The sequence below is a fragment of the Urocitellus parryii genome, chromosome 14 (genome assembly GCF_045843805.1).
Source record: "Urocitellus parryii isolate mUroPar1 chromosome 14, mUroPar1.hap1, whole genome shotgun sequence".
NCBI classification, from domain to species: Eukaryota; Metazoa; Chordata; class Mammalia; order Rodentia; family Sciuridae; genus Urocitellus; species Urocitellus parryii.
The window spans coordinates 14,678,817-14,704,351 of NC_135544.1; the positions used below are offsets into that span (position 1 = coordinate 14,678,817).

At 34.0% G+C, this 25,535-nt stretch overlaps 1 protein-coding gene across 5 annotated transcripts in view; it reads right to left on the minus strand.

The window, feature by feature from the left end:
- The window catches only part of Kat6a (lysine acetyltransferase 6A), a 106,198-nt gene that overhangs the window by 12,067 nt on the left and 68,596 nt on the right, over positions 1 to 25,535 (minus strand). For 4 of the 5 annotated variants that reach the window (XM_026409316.2, XM_026409313.2, XM_026409315.2 and 1 more), the window contains 6 exons: positions 12,915 to 13,030; positions 5,889 to 6,030; positions 4,267 to 4,428; positions 3,141 to 3,234; positions 1,199 to 1,430; positions 165 to 372 (listed from right to left, as the gene is read on the minus strand). In XM_026409316.2, the coding sequence (XP_026265101.2) occupies positions 165 to 372; positions 1,199 to 1,430; positions 3,141 to 3,234; positions 4,267 to 4,428; positions 5,889 to 6,030; positions 12,915 to 13,030 (954 nt within the window). The remainder of the gene's footprint in view (positions 1 to 164; positions 373 to 1,198; positions 1,431 to 3,140; positions 3,235 to 4,266; positions 4,429 to 5,888; positions 6,031 to 12,914; positions 13,031 to 25,535) is intronic. The other variant, XM_026409317.2, reaches the window with a different exon arrangement.

Below are 25,535 nucleotides of genomic sequence, written 5' to 3' on the forward strand. Positions count from 1 at the left end.
TAAGACCTAATCTTCCTGAAGTTTTTGCCACTGACATAAATTCTAACAAAATACATGCACTTATTTTGTTGGTAAGATACTGTAATATGTGTCACAAAAATACATGAAAACCAAAAAATGTAATTTGTTCACCATCAAAAACAAGAAACTACTCATGTCCTTACACTGGTCTCTAATTCTCTTTCCTGGCACTGTGGTTCTTCATTTTCTCCTTCATCAGCCTCCTCATCTTCCTCCTCTGAGACAACAGAGTTGGAGACTATGACAGGAGTCCAGCGTAAACATTCTGGATCCACATCTACAGGTCGCAGATTCAACTGAAGCTTTGCCATATGATCCTGGATAAGTTTTTCCCGGCGGATAATCACAAATCTAGAACCAGAGAAAAGTTTATAGCAACCACCAATATACAATATGTTCGTAAAAATGAATGTCATCTCCAAAAACCCTGAAGATGACAATGATGGATGCTTCAAAACAACCTGTTTGGGAAGATGAAATATGGAAATATACCACCACAATGAGATAGCTAAGAAATACGAAGTTGGGCCTCACATTCCACTATAGCAATTAAGTTATTTTAACCACTTACTGACTCATATATCCCCTATGTGCAATTTCTTCTGTCCTCTTGAGCTCTTTCCTATTCTCCATTAATTTAGCTCAAATGCTTTTTAACTTAAAAAAAATATTTTTAGCTGTAGACGGACATAATAACTTTATTTATTTACATTGTATGTGGTGCTGAGGATTGAACCCAATGCATCACAGGTGCTAGGCAAGCACTCTAGCACTGAGCACAACCCCAGACCCAAATGCCTTCTTTCTTTGTGACCTTTTCATGACTAATTTAGGCAATGGTGAACTTCCAATACGCATTTCACTTTGTACCATTTATATGGAAATTAATCATGGATATATTTTACTTAATGACATTGTTTCCAGAATTGTTGCTTTTTATAAGAGATCCCAATGCTAGAAGGTAAAAGATTCAGTGGCTTATGTCCAAAAGTTAGAAAAAAAGATGAAAAAACAGTTTTAAAAAAAATATACAGTTAAATACCACAGAAACCAAAATAATGTGGCAGCACCAAGTGTTTCACTTATATTAGTTATTGTTCTTTCATCAATAATCTGTGTGATCCAAAACTTATACCTTTTCTTCTTTCAAAGGTGTTCAAAGGGATGTGATACTCACTGGTCACTACGGAAGTCCAGCATGCGTAGGTGGTGGAGTGTGGAAGTAATGTCTTGAGGGCAGATACCTGTCAACTTGCTTAACTTCTTAATGCTGATCTGTTTGTCATTTTGGTGATAAAGGCACTCCAATATTACACTTTTCCAATAAGCCATATAGGATAAACGACCTAGATCTGACAATGGTTTCTCTGGAGACCCTGCTTGGCCTTCACGCTTTGATAACAAATAACCTAAAGAAACCCCCAAATCACAAAGATGTCAGAGATCCTAAAAATGTCTGATTCACCAAAGTAGTAATTCTCTTTCTACAACCAAATCAAATATTATAGGCAATAATAATTTCAAAGGTAAATTCCTTGAAAAGCAGGGAACAACTTAGCAGAAATACTTGAAACTACTGTTTGCAGGGAGATTATACAATTTTCACATATTGGACATTAGGTTAATATTGTCTACAGTCACTATAAATCACTTTGTTAAAATAGTTAAGCTGTAAAAAATCAGAACTGAGACGACATTAATAAGATTATGGCAAGAACAGTTTTTATTATAATGGGCATATTTTCTTTGGACCACTAGATGGCAACTGGTATACCTGAATTGAGAAATATAAAAAGAATGCCTTAGTTTTGTGTAGTCCTAGTTAAGACTGTGGTTCTTCTATGAGTGAATTAGGTGATAATTTCTCACTTCAAAAGGTCTCCTTATAATTCCTATCATTCTAATTCTCTGTGAATGTATGGTGCTATTACTCTTTCTGTCTAATGCATGACTCTCAAGAATTAAGGAAGGGGGGAAGCATAAATCTTAAGGCAAAGCATAAAAAATGAAGATGGCCACAACAGATGTAGTTTTGTCATTAAAATTTTTTTTTTCAAAACAGTGTAAGGATGGTCATCTAGAAGAATCTATTATACTAGCAAAGTAAAACAAATACTATAATCATACAGATTTTGTATCTCAAAATATACTCAAGAAATGGTAATCACTATAAATAAAATATTTTCCCTAATTTTACTATTTAACAATATTTAATATGTTCAATCATGACTCCTATTTCAAAGCAATATTACTATAAAATCAGAGTTTCACTTCTTGCCAATCCAAAAAGGCCAAGAAAATATACCAAAAAACCCAAGAGCATATACTTCCAGTAAAATATTATTAGGAGTATAATTGAAAGTGTCAAAAAAAAAAAAAGAAAGAAAGAAAGAAAGAGTCCAATAGAACAACCTTAACTAGTCTGTGAGAATTAACTTCTTAAGACTAGAATCAAAATTAGTTTGAACCATTATGTCAGCATATACTCCTTTGAATACCTTTTATACCAGTGTCTGGGGGGAAATATTCCCTCAAATTAATATAACCATAAAAGTTAATGCAAAAACAGTTAACTTTCTAAGCTACATTATCAATATGTAAAACAGAATGCAATTTCTACAATGACCTTTGAACTGTTTTCACTTTTAACTCAAGATTACTTCCTGCATCATTCACATTTTTAGGATTTTTAAAGTTGTGTTGTAAATTTTTAACCAGTAGGTAAAATGTGTAACTAAAAAACACATACATTTTCTCAGATAATGGGGAAATGAAAATCGGCAGTTGCTATACTTCTTTTTAGCACTGATTTAAATAGTTTTACAAGGTTTTCAGTACTGCTGTGAGTTCTTATTACTGCATAAACTAAGCTCCATTGTAAATGGACAGGTAAAAATTAAAGATATTTGGTACAGAACATATAAAATTATATTCAGTATTAGCTATTGAAAAATATTTTGTGTCCAACCAAAAGCAAAAAAACTTGTGGCTGTAAGTTTTTAAGACCTATACAAAAATATGACAAGAGATATTAGGAGCCCATACATCATTACAAATCTCTACTATCTATCTGGTCCACAGGAAAATAAAATGAGAAAGTATGTTAATATAGTCCTTACTGAAATCGATGAGAAACCTGCCATAGCCCTTACGCTGGTATTGGGGAAGAATCATTATACAGGAAACGTTGTATTTCTGTTGGCAGTGCTTTTCCTGGTGGAGAGAAAAAGAAGCCATGTTTTAAACAACAGGCTGGTAAAATGAATAGTAATGCTAATTATTAAGAAACAAAGACTAACAATTAAAACCACTGCCCTGGTCCTTTGGAAATAGCAATGTACATGGGGGAGGGGGACACCCCACATCCCACTGGGAGAAGATAAGACAACGTGAAGCCACTGCCATTCCCCACAAAGCAAACATCCCAGGAGAGTAAGAATATAATGATGCCATCCAACAACAACACCTGCAACTCAAAAACAGCACATCAATGCCTAAGATCAGCAAAGGAATCTGAGTCCCAAATAATCTGTAATGCTACAAAATGATGAATCAATGTAGCACTCTTCATCATTATTTTTACCCCACTCCCTATTAGTTATGGCTAACTTTACACAAAATAGTCCTGAATGTGTATACAAATACATTTTTATATATTAGTTAATGTATTATTAAATACATATTTAGCTAATGAAGTAGCCTTGGGAAACTCTTATAAAGCCAATACTTTGCACTAAACTGTTTTATACACTTAGTTTACCATGGGCTTGCTTATATACAAGTACATTTTTTTTTTAAATGCTGTTTGACTAGAATTTTTTTCCCCTAAAGGAATGGAAGATTAAGGAAAAAGAAAATATTCTTTAATAAAAATGGTCCAATCTTATTCTTATGTCTATGCTTGAAAATTCAAATTAGGAAGAGAAGATTTAAGCTGAGAAAGAACTCAGAGAGGTAATGACTGTGTTTATTTCACAAGTACTATCTATTATCATCATGGGAACAGGAGTCATTTACCTCTTGCGTATTACCAGTAGTCATGTTCCTAAGAGAATATACTGTGTTGAATGTTACTAAGCATCTTCTAGTGGTTGGTAAGTTTCTGAATGCTCTTTCTATTTTCCTTCTCCAAAAGCTAATGATACCCTAGAAGGTGTTGCATCCTCCCATGTCTCCTACTGAGAATCAGCAGACTGCCCCAAATTTCCATAAGAATCAAACATTTGAAGTTGACACAATACTTACTTTAGAAAAGTAGCCAACAAGGTGGCAGCCCTTGACATCATTCTGTGTTAGTACATAAAAAAGAAATGGCTCCACATCATAATAGAGTGTTTTGTGGTCAAGAAATAACTTTGCCAAGAGACACAGGTTTTGACAATAAATGGTACTCACGTTCCCATCAACCTAGAGGAAAAAAACAGGATAGAGTAATCAGCAGAATGTCACTTTAATCCTATAATAATATGCACCAGTTACAAGTATCTCTAGATATCTGTAGTATAGCCTAAGAGAAGCTGTCAGTGAACAACACATACTAGAACTTGAAAACTACCCTTTGAAATGGCAGTATTATGACACTTGCTGTTTTAAGACAACAAAATATACAAAAACACCATTTTCAACAAAGCAAAATAGCTTCAATGGGAGGTAATGATTTAGTTTGCTGAGATTAATTACAGGAATACTTTGGATGGCAAAATTCATTTTCAAAAGTATTCAATTCAACAACAGAGCCAAATGTAACCTCTTCTAAAATACATGTATTAGGTAAATCATGATATAACTGACATCTATCGCTACCAGCAATTTAAGCAATGTGGTTTGACTCCCATGATCAGCTATACCCCCAAATAAAGCTGCATGAAGGAGTATAAATTATTGCTTCTCAGAAGCACCAAGCAGGTTTCTAGTTAAGACCCTAAAAAAGTGTCTTAGGTTGGCCAGGATCAAGAGCACTACACACTACTGCTCCTGATGTTCCTGACTGCCAGGATAACCACATTAGTTCCCAAGACATTGTCTGGCATGCTAACTGAACTCTTCAACAATCTAATTAACTTAATATGACTTCTTTTAAAATATGTAACAATGCATGCTTAAGTTGAGAAGCAATCTGATTTTGGGTAAACAGGACTATATTCCATATCTGATGCTCCTAACTCGCAAGATGAAGAGCTCCTTTATTAATCAACTAAAATAAAGTCTTAGGAAAGACCAAGAAAGTGAAAGTCTGAGTGGACCCAGGCAACCTAAAATTCTATTACTGTATTAATTAACAGGACTGATCATAACAAGTCCTCAATACCTGGCATTCACTGTATGATGCTGAGAATCAAGAACTTAAAGGTTACTATTAACAGCAACACAGACTCACAGATATAGCATTTGTCTTAACATGATGATCTTAAGATTTACGAATGCTCTTGGTGCCTCTCTGTAAGATATTCCTTTTAAATAAATAATAGAAATCTTTTCATTTAAATGTTGTATTTCATAGATTCTAAGATGCATTTTTATCACATCTTACATATGCAAAATTGGCATCTACAAATACAGTTTAAAAATTATAATTAGCAATACATTTTCCTTTATAGTGGCACTAAAATACTAAGATATATTATTACTGATACCTTTGATTAAATGAAATACCAAATAACTTATTTTGAGGTCAAACTTATGAACTTGGTACCATTTGGGTTGGTCCAATTCTGCTTCTCACATAGCTAAATTATCCAACTCAGTAGTGAGTGAACAATAGTAAAAAAAACATTGCCCTACCCCAAAGTCAGCTTGTACAATTAGATGCAATATAGATGACACTTTTTGAAATGGACAGGAAAATAAGTACCAAAAATCTATCTTACCTCAAAGACAGAAATATTATTTTTTCGGTAAATCTCATTGGCAGGAGGATGAAACCAACCACATTTCTTCATATGCTGCTGTAGAATAGTTCTACTTTTCATATATTTTAGACAAAACTCACAAAGATACAATTTAGGCAACCTGTAAATAATAATTTAAAAAGACAGGGCTTTATATTTTACAGATCTTCAAACTTTCATAACTCTTCGCTTTACTGTCTCATTACTAAGCAGTTACAAAAGTAGAAAATGTATCATTATCCCCTTTAAAAACAAAGAAGGAAGGCAGGAAAGAAGGACAGAGGAAAAGGAAAGGGAGAGGAAGGAAAGAAATCAAAACTTAAATTAATTTAGATAATAGCAGTCAATTAATTAACAGCAGGAGGACAAAGATGAGAAAACAAGATATCTAGTTCAGTGTTCTTTCAGTCTTTAAGTTACTTGATATGAAAATCTCACATTCTTTCCTCCTTAAGAATCTCTAATAAGCAAAATAAAGTCTATCTTCCAAACACACAAATAAGTGAAGATAGTTTTGTTGATCTATACATTTTTTTCTTCCTTTGTCATTTATTTCTTCATTAATCCATTATTTGGGGAATTAAATATTTCTTGAATGCTTATCACTTATGAGGCCTTGTGGAGGTACACAAGGTGTATATATAGTGGTGAGTAAAATGGACACATAGTGTATACTCTAAAAATACTCTGTAAATGTTTTTAAGTATAAATTATAATACTGAATATGTTTTGGCAAAGTGGGACATACTATACTACCTCTTTTCTACTTTCTACCACTAAAGTTCTGGCTCTCTCCCTGGTTAAGTTACTATATGAAGTTGTGTAAGTCAAAAGTCTATCATTCAACAAGTAAAATAAAGGCTCACATTATTCTTTTAGGTGTCCTCAGTTGTTAGTTTATATTTATTCAATAGACTTGCTATTTAGTAGTAGTTTAACCCCTTCCTTAATAATATTCCTTTATTAGGAGCTTGGCAATAAAGTGATTAGAACAATTTATAAGATAATAACAGACACATACCCTAAATTTTTTAAAAATTAGTGGCCTTGACACCCATGTAGCCTGAATTCACAATGCCAAAAGTTTCTTCTGGTATAAAATACATACCCCATGTATCCTCAGCTCAAAGTTGGTTTCCCTACATCCTGATCTATTATCCACAACTGTTGAATCTTGATAACCTGAGACTGATACCATCATTAAAAACTATTATGTGCAAACATACTAGCTAGTAAAATGACAAAATATGCAATTCAAATAAATTACTATATCTTATCTCATATTTTAAGAACAGAGATGGAAGGAAATTTTTAAATCTCATTAATTTAATCACCATCAGTTCAGTTAGGCTTAAAAGATTACCTTAGAATTAAATATTTGCTAAGTAGATTAATATACACAAAAAATGTCTGATTTATTAAAGTGTGAAGACCACAAACATTTTTTCAAGTTCCCACTTTGGAAGCAGCATTTGTAGCATGATTATAATTTATCTGAAAACATCTAACATTCTACTAAAGCCTTTCCTGAGGTATATTTATGGTATACAGTCCTGTATGCACTAAGCATTTCATGCTCATATAAGGATGGAAAAGACCATGTGATTATCTTTCCTTCTCCCTAGAAGACTTGCAATGTGCACTAATTCTTCCCATATAACCTTATGTCATGTTTTATTTAAAACTGCCATTCTACATACTGAAAGCTTCCAAGAAACTGTTCTGGTATAAAATTTGTCTATAATATGCAATATTATTTTCTAAAATCTAATAGTAACTACACCAACATAACCTGAAGTCATATCATTAATACAAAAATCATTACAAAATATTGAGTGCAACAAATAATGACTAACATTATAAAGTCAAGAAGCAAGAGCCAAGAGTATGGAAAAGAAACATGTCCTAGGCTATTTTGCTTATTTTCTTTGCATCCTGCTCCAAACCCCACCAATCAAAGGAGAAATAGCAGTAAGCTAAAATAGCCTTTTCCTTCTTTACCACCAGAGCTACAAATCTAGAAATGAAACGGCTTCAGTTATAAACCTCATCATCCAATGTGGGCACTAAATGTATTATCTAAATCTTGGGCTGGGATTGTGGCTCAGAGGTAGAGGGCTCGCCTAGCAAGGACGGGACCGAGTTTGATCCTCAGCACCACATTAAAAAAAATAAATAAATAAAGGCATTGTGTTGTGTCCATCTATACCTAAAAAGTAAATATTAATTTTAAAAAAAAGAATAATGGGTTTAAATCTTAAAGGTGACCCACAACCATCAAACTGTCTTTGTGAATATCTGAATTTGGAAGATTCTTAAAAGGAAGGTGGACAAATAGCACTCCCCCAACTATCCACTATTTACCTTTAATTGTCTGTGCTAAAAAACAATTTAAAATTGTCAGAAGTTGAAAATACAGAAGTAACACTACTATACTTGAGTAAAAAGTTTTCATTTTGAGAGCTAAATATCACAATTAAATATTTCCTAAAATGTTAATCTGAGAAACCTAAGCAAAATGCTGTGTTTTAAAAAATATTAAAAAGAAAAATAGAAGGAAAAAAAAACTGTCAGACTACCTAAGTTTTCCATATTACAGTAAAGATGAATGCTAACTTTTTCATCCAATCCAACTGTTACATCTCTGTACAGAGAGAAGAAAATACAGTACAATTTATGCTAATTAGCTACATTTGAGTCATTTCACAATGTCTGTAATACTTAGACACTGTATTGTACGTGATAACATATAATTTCATCTGTCAAGTAAAAAGGCAATAAATATTCAACAAATGCTACTTTTCAGGAAATATTTATAAAACAAAGAAACGAAAGTACAATTTATTCCCGATGGTCTGTGAGAAAAGGCCTTTTTTTTTTTAAGTTTTAATAGTAACCAGGTTGCTCAAGAAAACACTGAAAGAAATGAAATCTCTAAGAAAATTACTGCTAAGTCTCATCTGCTAAATTGAGTCCATGCCATACATTAGAATTGTAAGATATAGAACATTTTAATAATTAAAATCTCTAGCAAACCTTATTAAATGAAAAACAATAAAGTAAAAGCAAGTGTTAACATCTACTTTATTCCAAAATATTTCTTGTTGAAAATACTTTTAAAGTCCCTGATTTTATCAGAATCAAGCCCATTTGGATGACGATTTTTAATCTAAAGGGAATGGCCTGAAAAAATTGGAAAAACAAAACTTTCTTTTAGTAAAATATAAATGTCTGCAGTTCTTACATTGGGAAAATATATTCTATACAAAGAACATTAAACTACATGAAATTAAATGCAGTTATAAAGATTTTGTATACTCCTAGCCCTAGAGAATTCTAGTGGGGGCTACTTTTGGTGATCCTCCTGCTGATAGTACCTACATCTTTTTTTGCTCAGCTTCATCAATGTGATGATACCTCAGCTTGTAAAATCAGGATTAGGCTGCAGCTATATGTAATCCCCTTACTTCTAGAATAATACAGATTTTCCTTCTGGGAGTTTCTAGAATAACTGTGGCTTTTAAACACTGCCCAAGATAGTAGCAGTCTGTGTGGTCTTCATAATTGACAACCTGTAGTGAAACTTTAATATAACAAAAATTACACCAAATATTACTTAAATCAAAAATTAAGGTACAAGCCAAGTGAGCCCAATCTAGATTAACATGATTCATACAGTTCAACACAAGTGGCTGAAGATATGGCTATGTGGGAAGAGAGAAGTGGGCTTAAATCCTAGTTCTGTCACTTACAAACCATAATTTCTCAAATATGACTGCTGGACTCTTGTCTTCTCTGAATACAGAAATATTCACCTCACAAAATTATTGCAGAGATGTTCAGTTCAATGAATTGTAATTACAGCTGCAATTATTCATTATTAATTTTGTTTTCCTTTCATCCGTTTTACTTCATTTAATAGCCAAAGACAGTAAGGATTCTGTGTGGTTTCTTCCTCAGTAACTGGGATTATGGAAAAAAAAAAATCAAACCTGGTTCTACTGACAATTTCATAATCTATGCATCAAGTCAACTCAGGTAGAAAATCAAAGAAACTTCCTAAGCAACTTTATTATATGGGAATCTGCCTTGTCGAGACATTGAAATAATCTCATAGCAAAAAGTTATTCTCAAGCTAAACTCTCAACAATTCAGAATAGGGTACCTGCTAATGACAATTTCTTTTGCCTTGAGCCTATCTGTCATGTTTTCAATGGTAAAGTAGAGGTCTCCAAACTTTTCTGCTTTGTGCATCAAATGGCCCTGATGGAGAAAACTCTTGTTTTATATCATTCAATGTCATAGACTTAACTAAATTGATGGAAATAAAATAGAATTGTTGCTTCATTACCATTATTTTTAAAGCCAGGGATTAATTTACTTAATACACAATGCACATACAAATATTTGGATATTATGGGAAACTCTCTCAGGCATAATCCCGTTTCCCTAAAAATTTTTCTTCAGGTGAGCTATTCTTTTTTGTTTCTTCAAATTGCCCTATTTTTGTAGGCCTTGGGATTTAAACTTTTAAAATGTGTTTATAACCTTTAGCAATAAGAAAATAATTTAGTACAGAATAATAAGTAGGTATTAAAAAATTAAGGATAGAGCTTTATTATTTGGGACATACAAGATCTCTGAACATTTCAGTCAGCTCAAGTTTAAAAGAACTAGGAAGCAAATGCATTTAGATAGATATAGGTAGTTTTTAAAAAAATACAGAAGCAAGAAAATACATTAAAAAATTCATAATTACTAAAGATGCTAATGAATTACTATATTCTAATGGAAAATTGAAGGCACCACAATGGATAAGAAAATGTATAGGAAATGTCCAAAACTCTGCTTTAAGAAAGCTGAATTTTAGGGGCTGGTGTTGTGGCTCAGCAGAACACTTGTGTGCCAGAACATTTGCTTCACATGTGTGAGGCTCAGGGTTCGATCCTTAATACCTCATAAAAATAAATAAACAAAATAAAGGTATTGTGTCTATTTACAACTAAAAAATTTTTTAAAAAAAGAAAGCAGAATTTCATACTTCCTATCCTATTTCTGCCTTCTATTAATGATTTTTATGATACTTTTTTGGTTACTTATTTTCTGCAGGTAACATTTACCACTTTGCTGGTAACCAGGTCCCTCACATCAGTTTCTAGTGACACTCTCACAGAACAAAAGGCAACAATTTCAACAAATCCTTTTAATATCTTAAAAAACAACAGTTCATAGTTCCATTCTCATCATCTCTTGAAAAGCAAGTGCTAACTAATGTTGGCACTCTGTTTCTATTTCTCCACTGAGTAGAAGAGATAATCTATCTTTACTACAACCCCTGACTTTCTTCTCTTAAGTTGAGTGCTCCTCTGATGTGGACAGCTTATGAACAGCTCACTTTAAAGTAATAATATGATTTACTTGACAAATAAATTAATTTCTCAGCATATTTCTTCTGGATCACACAAGAGAATCCGGCTATACAAAACTCCCAAGAAATGAGTCACCTTGAATACCAGAGTTCTGAAGGGTAGCTGAAGAAGTTTCCCGCTTTCTTGTAACATATACATAATTTAACCTTCTCTGAACAAATTCAAATTATTATTCCATGATATAAGAGTACTAACTTAAAGATAATACCACAGTCTACGAATCAGTTGTTTACCGTCAACTAATTCTACAGTATGGTTCCCAAATGTGTTTGATGAGCTTGTTAGTTTGTCAAGTTTTGTTTTTGTCTCTTTTTTTTTTGTTGTTACTTCACTGAAGTTAGGGTCTATAATAGCACTGCCGCTTCTAGTTTTCTATTTCTGCTATAGACTTGGAACCACATTGGCAAGTTATTATATGGAAAGAAAAAATTAAAAGACACTTTTAGTGGCAGACAATTTTAACAACTCTTTGGATCTATTTTCAGCTTCTTGGAAATAATCCATGTCATAGTTTTTACATATTATAAAACTCAAAGTATATGTTGTTGTAGTTTAACCCACAAAGCACCATAACTTATTATTCCTTACAACACCTGCTAACTGGGAGACTGTAGAATGCATAAGTAGTTCAAAGACTGGGAAGCATTAATGTGACTGCTATGCAACAAATGATAAACTAGTGTTTAACTTTTATTGCATCTTTTTCTCTCTTTTCATTTCAACCCTAAAGGAAAATTACAATTGACATTATTGAGCACTTAACATATAATTGACATTATAAAACAAAGTGATTTACATGTTTTAACTCATTTAATGTTCACAATAACACTATGATTTAAGTACTGTTAGTATCTCCACTTTACAGATGAGGAAACTGACACAGAGTAGTTGAGTGGCTTCTAAGGTTGCACTGTTTATAAACGTCAAGCTAAGTCATGAAATAAATATGGCTCTACCATGCACGTTACTTCCCCAAAAGCTTCAGAGTGGGCAATTTCTATATCTAGAAATCCAAGCTATCTATTTTATATATAATTTTGTCCTATAACACTTGTCCAATTTTGCCTGGGAAAACATACTATTGACAAAGTTTGTTAAATTATAAAAATTTAGATCAAAACTACAAGTGAAACTTTATATATATGTAAAATTCTTTCTTGTTAAGAAAAGAAAGAAAAAAAAAAAAACTAGTGTCAAGATATAGCTCAGTTGGTAGAGTGCTTGCCTTGCATGCACAAGGCCATGGGTTCAATCCCCAGCACCACATACACACACACACATACACACACACACTAAAGCAAATTTCTCTTAAAGAAAAAACATTCCTCTTTCATTCTGCCTCATGCCTAAGATTTCTAATTATAAACAATAGCTTTTGGAAAAGTTACAGAAAAGAAAATCTAAAAGCCAGTCAGGATTAAGTGATTGCCAAAGAATGCTACAGTTTATGGACATTTTAAAAAGCCCCAGTTTCTTCAAATGTAAAAAATGAACTAAACTAGAACACTTTAGTCTCCCTTCTACTTCTAGAGTCCTATGAAACTAAAAAGAAACTAAAAGATCTCTCAAAACATACCTTGAGTATTCTTGAGGATATGGAGAGGAATACCAGGTGTGAATTTCATACTTTCCAAATTCAATGACAGAGGGGCAGCGGACTTGTGGATCAGGGGGACCAGTCACTCCAACTTTCTGTTCAGTCAAGAATACATTACAAAAGTTAGCTAAATCAGATACACTGACATAATAACAAACAAACAAAAATCTGAATCTAAATCTCTTCTTAGGATTTTTCTATTAGAAAGGAAAAAAAAAGAAAAGCTAACAAATTTTAATATAAGTTGTTTTTAAACAGAATAGCCAAAGAATAAAAAGGCTAATAAATTCTTGGAACTAAATGTAGTTGGTATTACTGCATTTTCTAATTTAAAAATACTGAGAATACTTTCTTCCGACTAAACTTACTCCCTTAATGACTTCTTATTAAAAAGAAACTACTAGCATTTAAGGATACAAGATAAAGAATAGAGTGCTTGCCTCACATGCACAAGACCCTGGGTTCAATCCCCAGCACTGGAAAAAAAAAAAAATCAAGATAAAGAATAATTTAAGGTGGTGCTTCATATTTGCCCCAGCTGAACACAATGGAAATGAACTACTGAACGTGTTAAGTACACAATGAAAAGAAAGACTTTCTAATTGGGAGAGTAAATATCTAAGAACAATATAAAAAGAATATGATAAAACAATTATCAAGAGTATTCATTTCATAGTACACCTAAAATTCCCTTCCTTAGTAGCTCTGCACAATCTGATCCAAGAAAAATATACTTTACTATACACAAGCTATTCCTTTTTTTCTGCCCACTTTTTATAATGAAACTTATCTCATGCTTCCCCCAAGTCCTTTAATAATCTAAATAATTATACTATCCAAAAAAAAAAAACTGAATTGCTTGACTTCTAAACCAGAAATTCAAATACAAGACATTGCTCAAGACAATAAAATCCAGTTTTTTAAAACCTTAAATTCAAGTGCAACTTGATTTTCTGTACAATGAACCTAGCAAAAGACTCATATATACATATGATATGCACACACATATGTATGCTTATCACAGATGCTTTTATAACAAAAATAAAAAGATTTAAAAATTTTTTTTATTTATATAAATTCATTTATAAGAAAGAAGCCACTTCACCACAACTCATTTGAGAACTCTTTCTGCTTTACTTAACAATTTGCTCTTATAAAAGGCCAAGGGATTTATCTCAGGTTTCATACTGGAAAACTGCCAAGTGAGACCTCAAGCTGTTCCTCAAACACCTCAAAACAAAAGACAACCATTTTCATGTATAACCAGACAAATGAGAAGTTGTTCTCCATTTATGTATGATGTGTCAAAATGCATTCTACTATCATGTATAACTAATTAGAACAAATTTTTTAAAGAGACAACCATCATCTATTTAGATAAGCAGTATTGTAACAGCAGCAAGTACTGGAGCTCTTCCAAATGCAAAAACTATAAAGAAATAAAATAAAAATAAGATTTCTTTCATTTCTCAAAATCCCAAACAGAACTTTGTTAAAAAAGGGTTTTAAAAGGCTCTTCTTTAAACCATATTCCAGAATCAAGTATTTTAATTCATAAAGTAGGATATTTGTATCCATTTACACAGCTCAAAATAAGAATAGTAGTACAGGAAAAATAGTTTCAAATACCAGAAACCAAATTTAACTTTTTGAGGCAAGGATCAAACAGGAGGTACAAAAGCTGAAAACATGCACCTGCTGTGGCACTGCCTGTTGTTTGAGAGCTTTCCCATCAGCTGCCCATCGCTCTTCCAGGCGGATGCCCAGTGTGAAAGTGGATATCCAGTTCCAGTATAATTGTTTGCACATCACCACAAGTAAGAACGTGTAGAGAAGCAGACTTGCAGCAGACTCCCCCTCTATCCACCTATCTTCACCTTTGTGCTGTGAAATGCTCTGGCACATCTGCTCATGCGTGTGTCCTCCACCACTCCCAATTCCCTCATGCAAACCTCCAGAGCAAAAGGGTTTCCATTCACTAAGGTTTAGAAGTTAATAAGGCTCTACATAGGGAGGAAGCAAATGCTGCATCTTAACCACTCATTAACCCAGTCCCTGCTAAAATCAAATTGTCACATATGAAATTACTACAAGATCATCTTTGAGAGGGAATTTTAAAATTTCAGCCAAAATACTCTTATATTAAGCAACTTTCTAAAGTGCATATATCTAGTATAATCAAGAGCACAAAATATATATTTATAAATTTTTAGTCAAGTTCTATCACTTCATGACCTTCTCATTTGAATATGCCATAGTCTTTGAAAGATGACCTATATCCCGGGCCAGAATTGATCTTTTAATCTAAAATAACTAAAGAGAACATCAGATGCACTAGTAATTGTCTGTAACCAAAGAAAACTTTAAACATATCTATTTCTAAATAATGAAACTTTTATTACTAGCAGTTTATAAGTAGAGATTATTCTTCTACAAAAACTCAGCTTCCATTAAATGGCTTATCTAAGGGCTGCTGGGGTTGTGGCTCAGCATAGCACACTTGCCTAGCATGTATGAGGCACTGGGTTCAATCCTCGACACCACATTAAAAAAAAATAAGCAAACAAATAAAATAAAGATACTGTGTCCATTTATAACTAAAAATTATCTAAGCCCAATTTTTAATACAGCCTGCTCCCACAGTACTCTGGATCTGATATAAACAACAAATTTACAATTTATGTAAATATTGCCCTGTACCCTTCCCCTGTCTCTCCACTCACACAGCTCTCCCTAGACCTACAGTCCCTTTCCACTCCCTAAGGGAGTGACATTTTGAAGTGAGAATAAAGGGTGGGACTGTTCCCTTATCAACATAAGATGAAAACATGGAGAGAAGAAATGGCTTTCTGGTATTTGAATTCGTTTCCTATAGAAATATTATAATAAGCAACCTCATTCATTAGGGTTAAAAGTTTACATGATGAAAGAGGTATGTAAGAATGAGTTCACGTGCTCCAAACTAGAGAGAACACAAACTAAAGGAAAGGAGAATCAGCATTCATGGAACACCTATGGTGCCATACCCTGAGCTTCTACTGTTGCTTCATTTAATCCCCACAATCCATTCTTCAAAATAGGGGAAAGCCAACCCACTTTACCGATGGAAAAAACAAGGCTCAGAGAGATTAAGGAGGCAAAAAACACCAGGGTAAGAACAGTAAGAATGAAGCATAAGGACCTTTCATGGCTAGAAGTGAGGGAAATAGAGTTAGCACTCAATTGTTTTTAATTCCAAAATCTGTGTGCATTGTGTTTTTTAAAAATAAGAACTCAGTTTTCCAAAGACAGGAAGCTACAAACCTACAACCTCTCATCTAGAATGTTTTAGAATTCTGCATTTTTCTGATTTTAGAGAAGTATTTGAAGTATTTAAAGTATATACACTTATACTAAAATCAACAGCCCAGGCAGATTTTGAGCAACACTCTATAATCAGACACATTAATATTTCTTCAGCAAAATACATGAGTATTCACAATAACTAGAGTATATAAAGGACTTAAACAGTCTCCTATCAGTTCAGATCATGTTTTGCCAATAACTGAGTTTTAATAAAGTAAGACTTACTGTAGAATGGGTTAATTTAACAAAACAAAACAAAAACAAACAAACTTTTTTCCCCTTAGTCAGGTGTGGTTGTAGTGCACCTAAAGTCCCAACAGTTCAAGAGTAGATGGTAGGATTCCAAGTTGGAGGCCAGCCTGAACAAGTTAACAAGAGCTATGGTATAGAGTGCTTGCACACATGTGCAAGGCCCTGGCCTAGGTTCAATCCCCAGTACTGGGTGTAAAAAAACAGAAAATTTTTTTGTCTCATCCTTCCAAGAAGATGTATAGATGGATATAAGCATTTGAAAAGACATTAATCATCACTAAACATTAGGAAAATAAAAATCACAATATGATACCTAATTCACATCCACTAGGATGGTCATCATTTTGAAAAACGAACAAAAACCACCAGAAAATAACCAGTTTGGTAAGGATGTAGAGAAATTAGAACCCTGTCCCTCTGCTGGTGGACATCTAAAATTAGACAGAATTACCATGTGACACAGAAAGTCCACTTACCCCCTAGAATTGAAAGCAGGTACTCAGATATTTGTATACCAATGCTCATAGTAATGCTATGAGTGCAAACAAACCAGGGGTTCATTAACAGATCAATAGATAAACAAAATGTGGTATATATCTACAATGGAGTATTTTTCAGCCTTAAGGAAGACACCTCTGCTTAACAACATTATGCTAGGTGAATTAAGCAGATACATAAGGACAAAGATTATTTAAATCCACTTATATAAGGCAACTAGAGTAGTCAAATTAATAAAGACAGAAAATAGAACCAGTAGTTGCCAAGAGTCAGGGAGGGTGTATAGTGACAAATACAAAAAAGTCCTGGAGACAAATGATGATATTATAGGTGTATAACAACATATACATATTTAATGCAATTGAACAAGACACTCAAAAATGGCTAAAATGGTGAATTTTATATTATGTGTATTTTACCACAATTTTTTTTAAAGCTTTCTAGGATTCTTTGGATTTCAGAATTGTGGATACAGGGTTTGGCCTATCTAAAGAGTGATATGATACTCAACTAAGCCATAAATGCTCATAGACTCTGAACTATTTCCCATCGCTCTCTTCTCGTAAACCTTTTTTCTACACTCAGACATCTTTGCTAGTTCTTTTACCAATAAATATTGACAAAATCTAAGATTCTGTTCTCAGCCCTCTCATCTTGTTCCACCCTTTCCCACAGGACCTATAATCCAGTGATCCTACAAGCTTTCATTCTCCTCATGCCCTTCTTTTTTTTATCCAACCTAGAGTCTAACATCTTTATTGTAACTCACATCTTTGCATATATTCATAATATCCTGCCTCTTTCCTGATTAAACATCAAAACCAAACCCTTGTTAAATTCAATTCTCCCCGTTATCTGTCATCCTCAAATTTTGAACATAGTTGGAGAAAAGCACAGAATCATTCTAACTAGTCTCAATTTATAAGTCATAATCATTAACCTCAAAAGGGCACTTAATGCTTTAGTACCCCATTTATTCTCCCATTCTCCTAAAAGATAATTTCATATTTCTTTCTGTCTCCTGAAGATACCTTTTACTTCAGCTTTACTTTCAGCCAATGCCTTTGATTCCTACTGCACTAAGAAACTGGAAGTGAGCTTCCACAACTTTCCTTGGCACATCTGCATATCTAAACCTTTGTGTTTATATATCTTGCTTACTTCCTTAGTCTATGAAAAAATTCATCTGGAATCCTATCTAAGGCCAATACCTTCACTTGTGTATAAAATTACATCCTCTGTTACCTTCTTAAAGAAATTATTCAACAATTCTTTTCTCTTTTCATCATAAATTTCAAAATTGCTTCTGAATTCTCAACATAAACTCTAAAATACAGGAGAGCTTAGAATGATGTATTTCAAGCCATGACAGAAAATAAATTTCAACCAGGATTGCTATATTCAACAAAACTATCCTTCAGAATTGAAAAAAAAATCTTCCAAGATGATCAGAAACTAAAAGTACATGATCACTATATCAATATTACAGAAGATACTTAAATACTACACACAAAAGAAATAAAAAATGAACTCTAGAGCTCACAAGTGGACAATCTTATTTAAAAAGTAGATAAGCAAATGAGAAAAAGGACCAAATTAAACATTAGATACAAATCAAAATGGCAGGAATTAACTAACACATCTCTATAATAATACTGAATGTAAATCATCCATTCCTCACTTAAAAGACATAGGTTGGCAGAATGAATTAAAAAAAAAAAAAAAAAAAAAAACAAGACCAAAGTATATGGTGTTTGCAAGAGACTTGCCTTAGAGGCAAAGACAGTCACGGGCTGAATGAAAATGAAAGGATGGAAATTGATATACCATGTATATAAAGCCTGAAAACAAACAGAATTAGCTACTCTGGTATGTGACAAAGCAGACTTCAAGCCAAAATTAATCAGAAGAGACAAAAACGGTTATTTCATACTGGCAAGGGGAACAATCCAACAAGAAGGTATAATGATAATAAATATTTATGCTCAAAACATTGGTGCAGGGCTGGGGATGTGGCTCAAGCAGTAGTACGCTCGCCTGGCATGCGTGTGGCCTGGGTTTGATCCTCAGCACCACATACAAACAAAGATGCTGTGTCCGCCAAAAACTAAAAAATAAATATTAAAATTCTCTCTCTCTTTTTCTCTCTCTCTCGCTTAAAAAAAAAAACACATTGGTACACCTAATTACATAAAAAAGATATGTGACTTACTGACTCAGATAGACACTAGTATGATAATACTGAGTGATTTCAACAAACTTCTCTCACCAATAGATAGGTCATTCCGACATATAAATTCAGTAAAGATTCTTCAAACCTAAAAATTATTATAAATAAAAGACTTAACAGAGAGCTATAGAATATTCTATCCAATAACAACAGCCAAATTCACTTTCTTCTCAGCTTCTCATGGAACCCTCTCTAAAACAGATCAGTTCAGGCCACAAGCCAACTGAGTAAATACCTAACATAACTTCTAGTATCTTATCTGATAATATTGGAATGAAATTACAAATCAACATCAAAAAACTATATGGAGCTTGAATAATACACTCTTAAAATATGATGGATGATAGAAGAAGTCAGAGGAAAAATTTTTAAATTCTTAGAATCAAACAAGAATAGTGATACAACATACCAGAACCCAGAACCTCTGGAACACTATGAAGGACATTCTAAGAAGAAAGTTTATAACTATCAGTGCCTACATGAGAAAATCAGAAAAATCCCAGATAATAAACTAACGATGCATCTCAAAGCCCTTGAAAAACAAGAATAAACCGATTCCAAAATAAGCAGAAGGAAGGCAATAAATAAGATCAGAGCTAAAATCAATGAAACAGGGAATTAAAAAAAAAAAGAAATCCAAAGCATCTATGAATCCTAGAATTGATTCTTTGAAAAGACATACTACTAACTTTTTTTATGCTTCCATTTATCTTTTTAGAAGTCTCTTTTTTATGGAAGTATACTCTATTGCTAGAGATGGAACCAGGTGAACTATATCCCCATCTCCCCTACCGCCTGCAATAATTTTCTTAAAAATTCAAAATCAATTAAACTCTTTCTTTTTTTTTTTTTTTTTTTTTTTAGAGAGAGAGAGAGAGAGAGAAAGAGAAGAGAAGAGAGAATTTTTTTAATATTTATTTTTCAGTTTTCGGCAGACTCAACATCTTAATTTTTATGTGGTGCTGAGGGTCGAACCCAGCACCCTGGCATGCCAGGCGAGCATCTTACCGCTTGAGCCACATCCCCAGCCACAATTAAACTCTTTCTAAAAAATTTTTTTAGTTGTAGATGGACACAATACCTTTACTTTATTTGTTTATTTTTATGTGGTGCTGGGGATCCAACCCAGTGCTTCACGCATGTTAGGCAAGCGCTCTACCAGTTTTAAACCACACCCCTGGCCCCTAAAACTCTTTAAAAACTCTTGCTAAACAATTCAATAATTCTTTACTCAAATGTGTAAGTTCTTTCATGCCTCAATAATTTAAAGTTTCCTACTAGACTGTAAGATCTACAAGAATAGAAACTATGTCTTTCTTATAGTTACACACCTAGCACAGTTTTTATAACATAAGAGGCACTCAAAAAATGATGAGTGTGGGTTGGATGAATTCCAATATTAACTCTTTTATCATTTACCTTTTACTTGTGAGATAGCCCAAGAAACCATAATAAAAATAAAATCTTCCTGGAAAATATTTAAAACAAGGTGCAGGAGTGTAGCTCAGAGGCAGAACACTAAGCTAACAAGTACAATGCCTGAGTTGGATAGTCAACAGAGAGGGCCAGGGAAGAAGAGGAGAGGAAGGTGAAAGAGGGGAGAAAAGGAGGAGGAAGAGGCTCAAGCCAAACATAAGCTCTCAAAAACGAATTTCTGAATTATATTATGAATCCTTTTATTATTCAAAACCTACTCTAATCACCATTTTTTTATTGGTTGTTCAAAACATTACAAAGCTCATGACATATCATCTTCCATACATTTGATTCAAGTGGGTTATGAACTCCCATTTTTTACCCCAAATATAAGTTGCAGAATCACATCGGTTACACATCCACATTTTTACATAATACCATATTAATGACTGTTGTTTTCTGCTACCTTTCCTATCCCCTACTATCCCCCCTCCCCTTCCCTCTCATTTTCCCTCTCTACCCCATCTGCTGTTGTTTAATTCTCTCCCTTGTTTTTTTTTCCCCCTTTCCCCTCACAAACTCTTATATGTAATTTTGTGTAACAATGAGGGTCTCCTTCCATTTCCATACAGTTTCCCTTCTCTCTCCCTTTCTCCCACCCCACTCGTCTCTGTTTAATGTTAATCTTTTCCTCATGCTCTTCTTCTCTGTTCTGTTCTTAGTTGCTCTCTTTATATCAAAGAAGACATTTGGCATTTGTTTTTTAAGGATTGGCTAGCTTCACTTAGCATTATCTGCTCTAATGCCATCCATTTCCCTGCAAATTCCATGATTTTATCGTTTTTTTAGTGCTGCATAATACTCCATTGTGTATAAATGCCACAGTTTTTTAATCCATTCATCTATTGAAGGGCATCTAGGTTGATTCCAAAGTCTAGCTATTGTGAATTGTGCTGCTATGATCATTGATGTGGCAATATCCCTATAGTAGGCTCTTTTAAGGTCCTCAGGGAATAGACCGAGAAGGGCGATAGCTGGGTCAAATGGTGGTTCCATTCCCAGCTTTCCTAGGAATCTCCATACTGCTTTCCATATTGGCCGCACCAATTTGCAGTCCCACCAGCAATGTACAAGTGTACCTACCCTTTTCCCCACATCCTCGCCAGCATTTGTTGTTGTTTGACTTCATAATGGCTGCCAATCTTACTGGAGTGAGATGGTATCTTAGGGTGGTTTTGATTTGCATTTCTCTTACTGCTAGAGATGGTGAGCATTTTTTCATATACTTATTGATTGTATGTCCTCCTCTGAGAAGTGTCTGTTCAGGTCCTTGGCCCATTTGTTGATAGGGTTGTTTGTTATCTTATTGTTTAATTTTTTGAGTTCTTTGTATATTCTGGATATTAGGGCTCTATCTGAAGTGTGAGGAGTAAAAATTTGTTCCCAGGATGTAGGTTCCCTGTTAACCTCTCTTATTGTTTCTCTTGCTGAGAAAAAAACTTTTTAGTTTAAGTAAGTCCCATTTGTTTATTCTTGTATATAACTCTTGGGCTATGGGCATCCTATTAAGGAATTTGGAGCCCGACCCCACAATATGTAGATCAGAGCCAACTTTTTCTTCTATCAGGTGCAGAGTCTCTGATTTGATGTCTAGCTCCTTGATCCATTTTGAATTAACTTTTGTGCATGGCGAGAGAAAGGGGTTCAGCTTCATTTTGTTGCATATGGATTTCCTGTTTTCCCAGCACCATTTGTTGAAGATGCTATCCTTTCTCCATTGCATGCTTTTAGCCCCTTTATCAAATATAAGAAAGTTGTAATTTTGTGGATTGGTCTCTGTGTCCTCTATTCTGTACCATTGGTCCACCTGCCTGTTTTGGTACCAGTACCATGCTGTTTTTGTTACTATTGCTCTGTAATATAGTTTGAAATCTGGTATCGCTATACCGCCTGATTCACACTTCCTGCTTAGAATTGCTTTTGCTATTCTGGGTCTTTTGTTTTTCCATATGAATTTCATGATAGCTTTATCTATTTCAACAAGAAATGCCGTTGGGATTTTGATTGGCATTGCGTTGAACCTGTAGAGAACTTTGGGTAATATTGCCATTTTGATGATGTTGGTTCTGCCTATCCATGAACAGGGTACATTTTTCCATCTTCTAAGATCTTCTTCTATCTCTCTCTTTAGGGTTCTGTAGTTTTCATTGTATAAATCTTTCACCTCTTTTGTTAGGCTGTCTAATCACCATTAACTCTCCCAATTGGCTTCAAACCACTTTGTCTTATTACATTAATTCATATAACCTGGATCATCCTTGACAGCCTCCAACAAACTACACACCAAATCCATCAATAAATTCTGCTGATTTCATCTTCAAAATAAACTCCAAATCTATCCATTTCTCTCCTATTTCCACTGCCATCTCCTTAATCCAAGCACCATCTTCTTTCACCTTGCAGATCCTTGCAAAACCCTGCAAAGTTGTTTCTATTTCCATTCTTGTTTAATTGCAATTTATTCTTCATACACAGGCCAAGAAAAAAAATTTTTTTAATGCAAATCTAATCCTGCTATTTCCTTCCTTCCTTCCTTTTTTTTTGGGGGGTGGGGTAGGGGGGCAGGGGAGTAGGTTTTACTGGGGATTGAACTCAGGTGCACTCGACCACTGAGCCACATCCCCAGCCCTATTTTGTATTTTATTTAGAGACAGGATCTCATTGAGTTGCTTAGCGCCTCGCTGGTGCTGAGACAGCTTTGAAATCTGGGTCCTCCTGCCCAGCAGCGGGGATTACAGGTGTGCACCATTGCACTTAGCCTGGTATTTCTTTCTAAAACTATTTCATGACTTCCCATTACAACTAAGATAAAAACCCAGTTCTAACTTCTGGCCTATATAAATCTCCCCAGCTTCATCTGTGTAACTCTTATTCATTACACTCTAGACTCTAGTTACACTGGACTTCAGTTCCTCAAATTTATCAATTTTTTTCATGCCTCAAGACATTTACACAGGTAGTCTGTTGTGTCACTTTTTTTTAAAAAAAAAAAAAAGCTCTTGGCCTAGCTGACTCTCAATCCATGTTTTAGATTCTGTATAAATACTTCCTCAAAAGCCTTCCATTCTCACACATCCTTCAGCTCTAACCTCTAGCAATGTAGATCAGGCAGCCCTTGTTATAATCTCTCATTTTCTTCCTACTGCATATCAATTTGAAATTATAACTTTATTTTTATGATTGTTAGTGGTATGTCTCAATTATGAGACTGAAAGCTCCATAAGATGGAGCCTGTATCCTCACTGATAGCTCTAGTACTAAGCTAGGCACATGAATGCTAAATGAATGAATCTCAAGAAGAAATATCACCATCATCAGAGTGTTGGTGCATTGCCAGTTTAAATAAATAACGAATTCAACATAGTTCTTGAACACTGGCCAGAGTGATTAGACGAAAGAAATTAAATGGGTAAGTATAGGAAAAGAAGAACTTAAACTAGCACTATTTTGCTGATGATATGATTCTAAACCTAGAAGACCCAAAAAACTCCAACAGAAAACTTCTAGAACTAGTAAATGAATTCAGCAAAGTAGCAGGATATAAAATCAACACCCATATATCAAAGGCATTTCTGTATATCAGTGAAAAATCCTCTGAGAAGGAAATGAGGAAACTACCCCATTTACAAAATCCTTTAAAAAATAAATAAATAAATAAAATACTTGGAAATCAACTTTAACAAGAGGTGAAAGATCTATACAATGAAAACTACAGAACCCTAAAGAGAGAAATCAAAGAAGACCTTAAAAGAAGAAAAGATCTACCTTGCACTTGGATAGGAAGAATTAATATTATCAAAATGACCATACTATCAAAAGCACTATGCAGGTTTAATGCAATTCCGATCAAAATCCCAATGGCATCCCTCATAGAAATAGAAAAAGCAATCGTGAAATTCATCTGGAAAAATAAAAGACCCAGAATAGCTAAAGCAATTCTCAGCAGGAAGAGTGAAGCAGGAGGCATCACTATACCATACCTTAAACTATACTACAGAACAATAGTAACAAAAACAGCACAGGACAGTGGACCAATGGTACAGAACAGAGGACACAGAGACTAACCCACAAAATTACAATTACCTTATTATTAGACAAAGGTGCCAAAAACATGCACTGGAGAAAAGATAGCATCTTCAACAAATGGTGCTGGGAAAACTGGAAATCCATATCCAACAAAGTTAAATTAAACCCCTGTCTCTCACCATGCACAAAACTTAACTCAAAATGGATCAAGGACCTAAGAATTAAACCAGAGACTCTGGCCCTAATCTTCATCATGTGAGTTAGGCACCAACTTCCTTATTAAGACTCCTATAGCACAAGAATTAAAACCAAGAATCAATAAATGAGATGGAATCAAAACTAAGAAGTTTTTTTCTCATCAAAAGAAACAATTTGTGAGGTGAACAGAGAGCCGACATCCTGGGAGCAAATTTTTACCCCTTACACATCAGATAGAGCACTAATCTCTAGGGTATATAAAGAACTCAAAGGCTAAACACCGAAAAAACAAATAACCCAATCAACAAATGGGCCAAGGACCTGAACAGACACCTCTCAGAAGAGGGTATATACAATCAATCAACAAATATATGAAAAAATGCTCATCATCTCTAGCAATCAGAGAAATGCAAATCAAAACTACTTTAAGATATCATCTCACTCCAGTCAGAATGGTAGCTATTATGAATACAAACAACAAAAAGTGGTGGCAAGGATGTGGGGGAAAAGGTACACTCATACACTGCTGGTGGGACTGCAAATTGGTGCGGCCAATATGGAAAGCAGTATGGAGA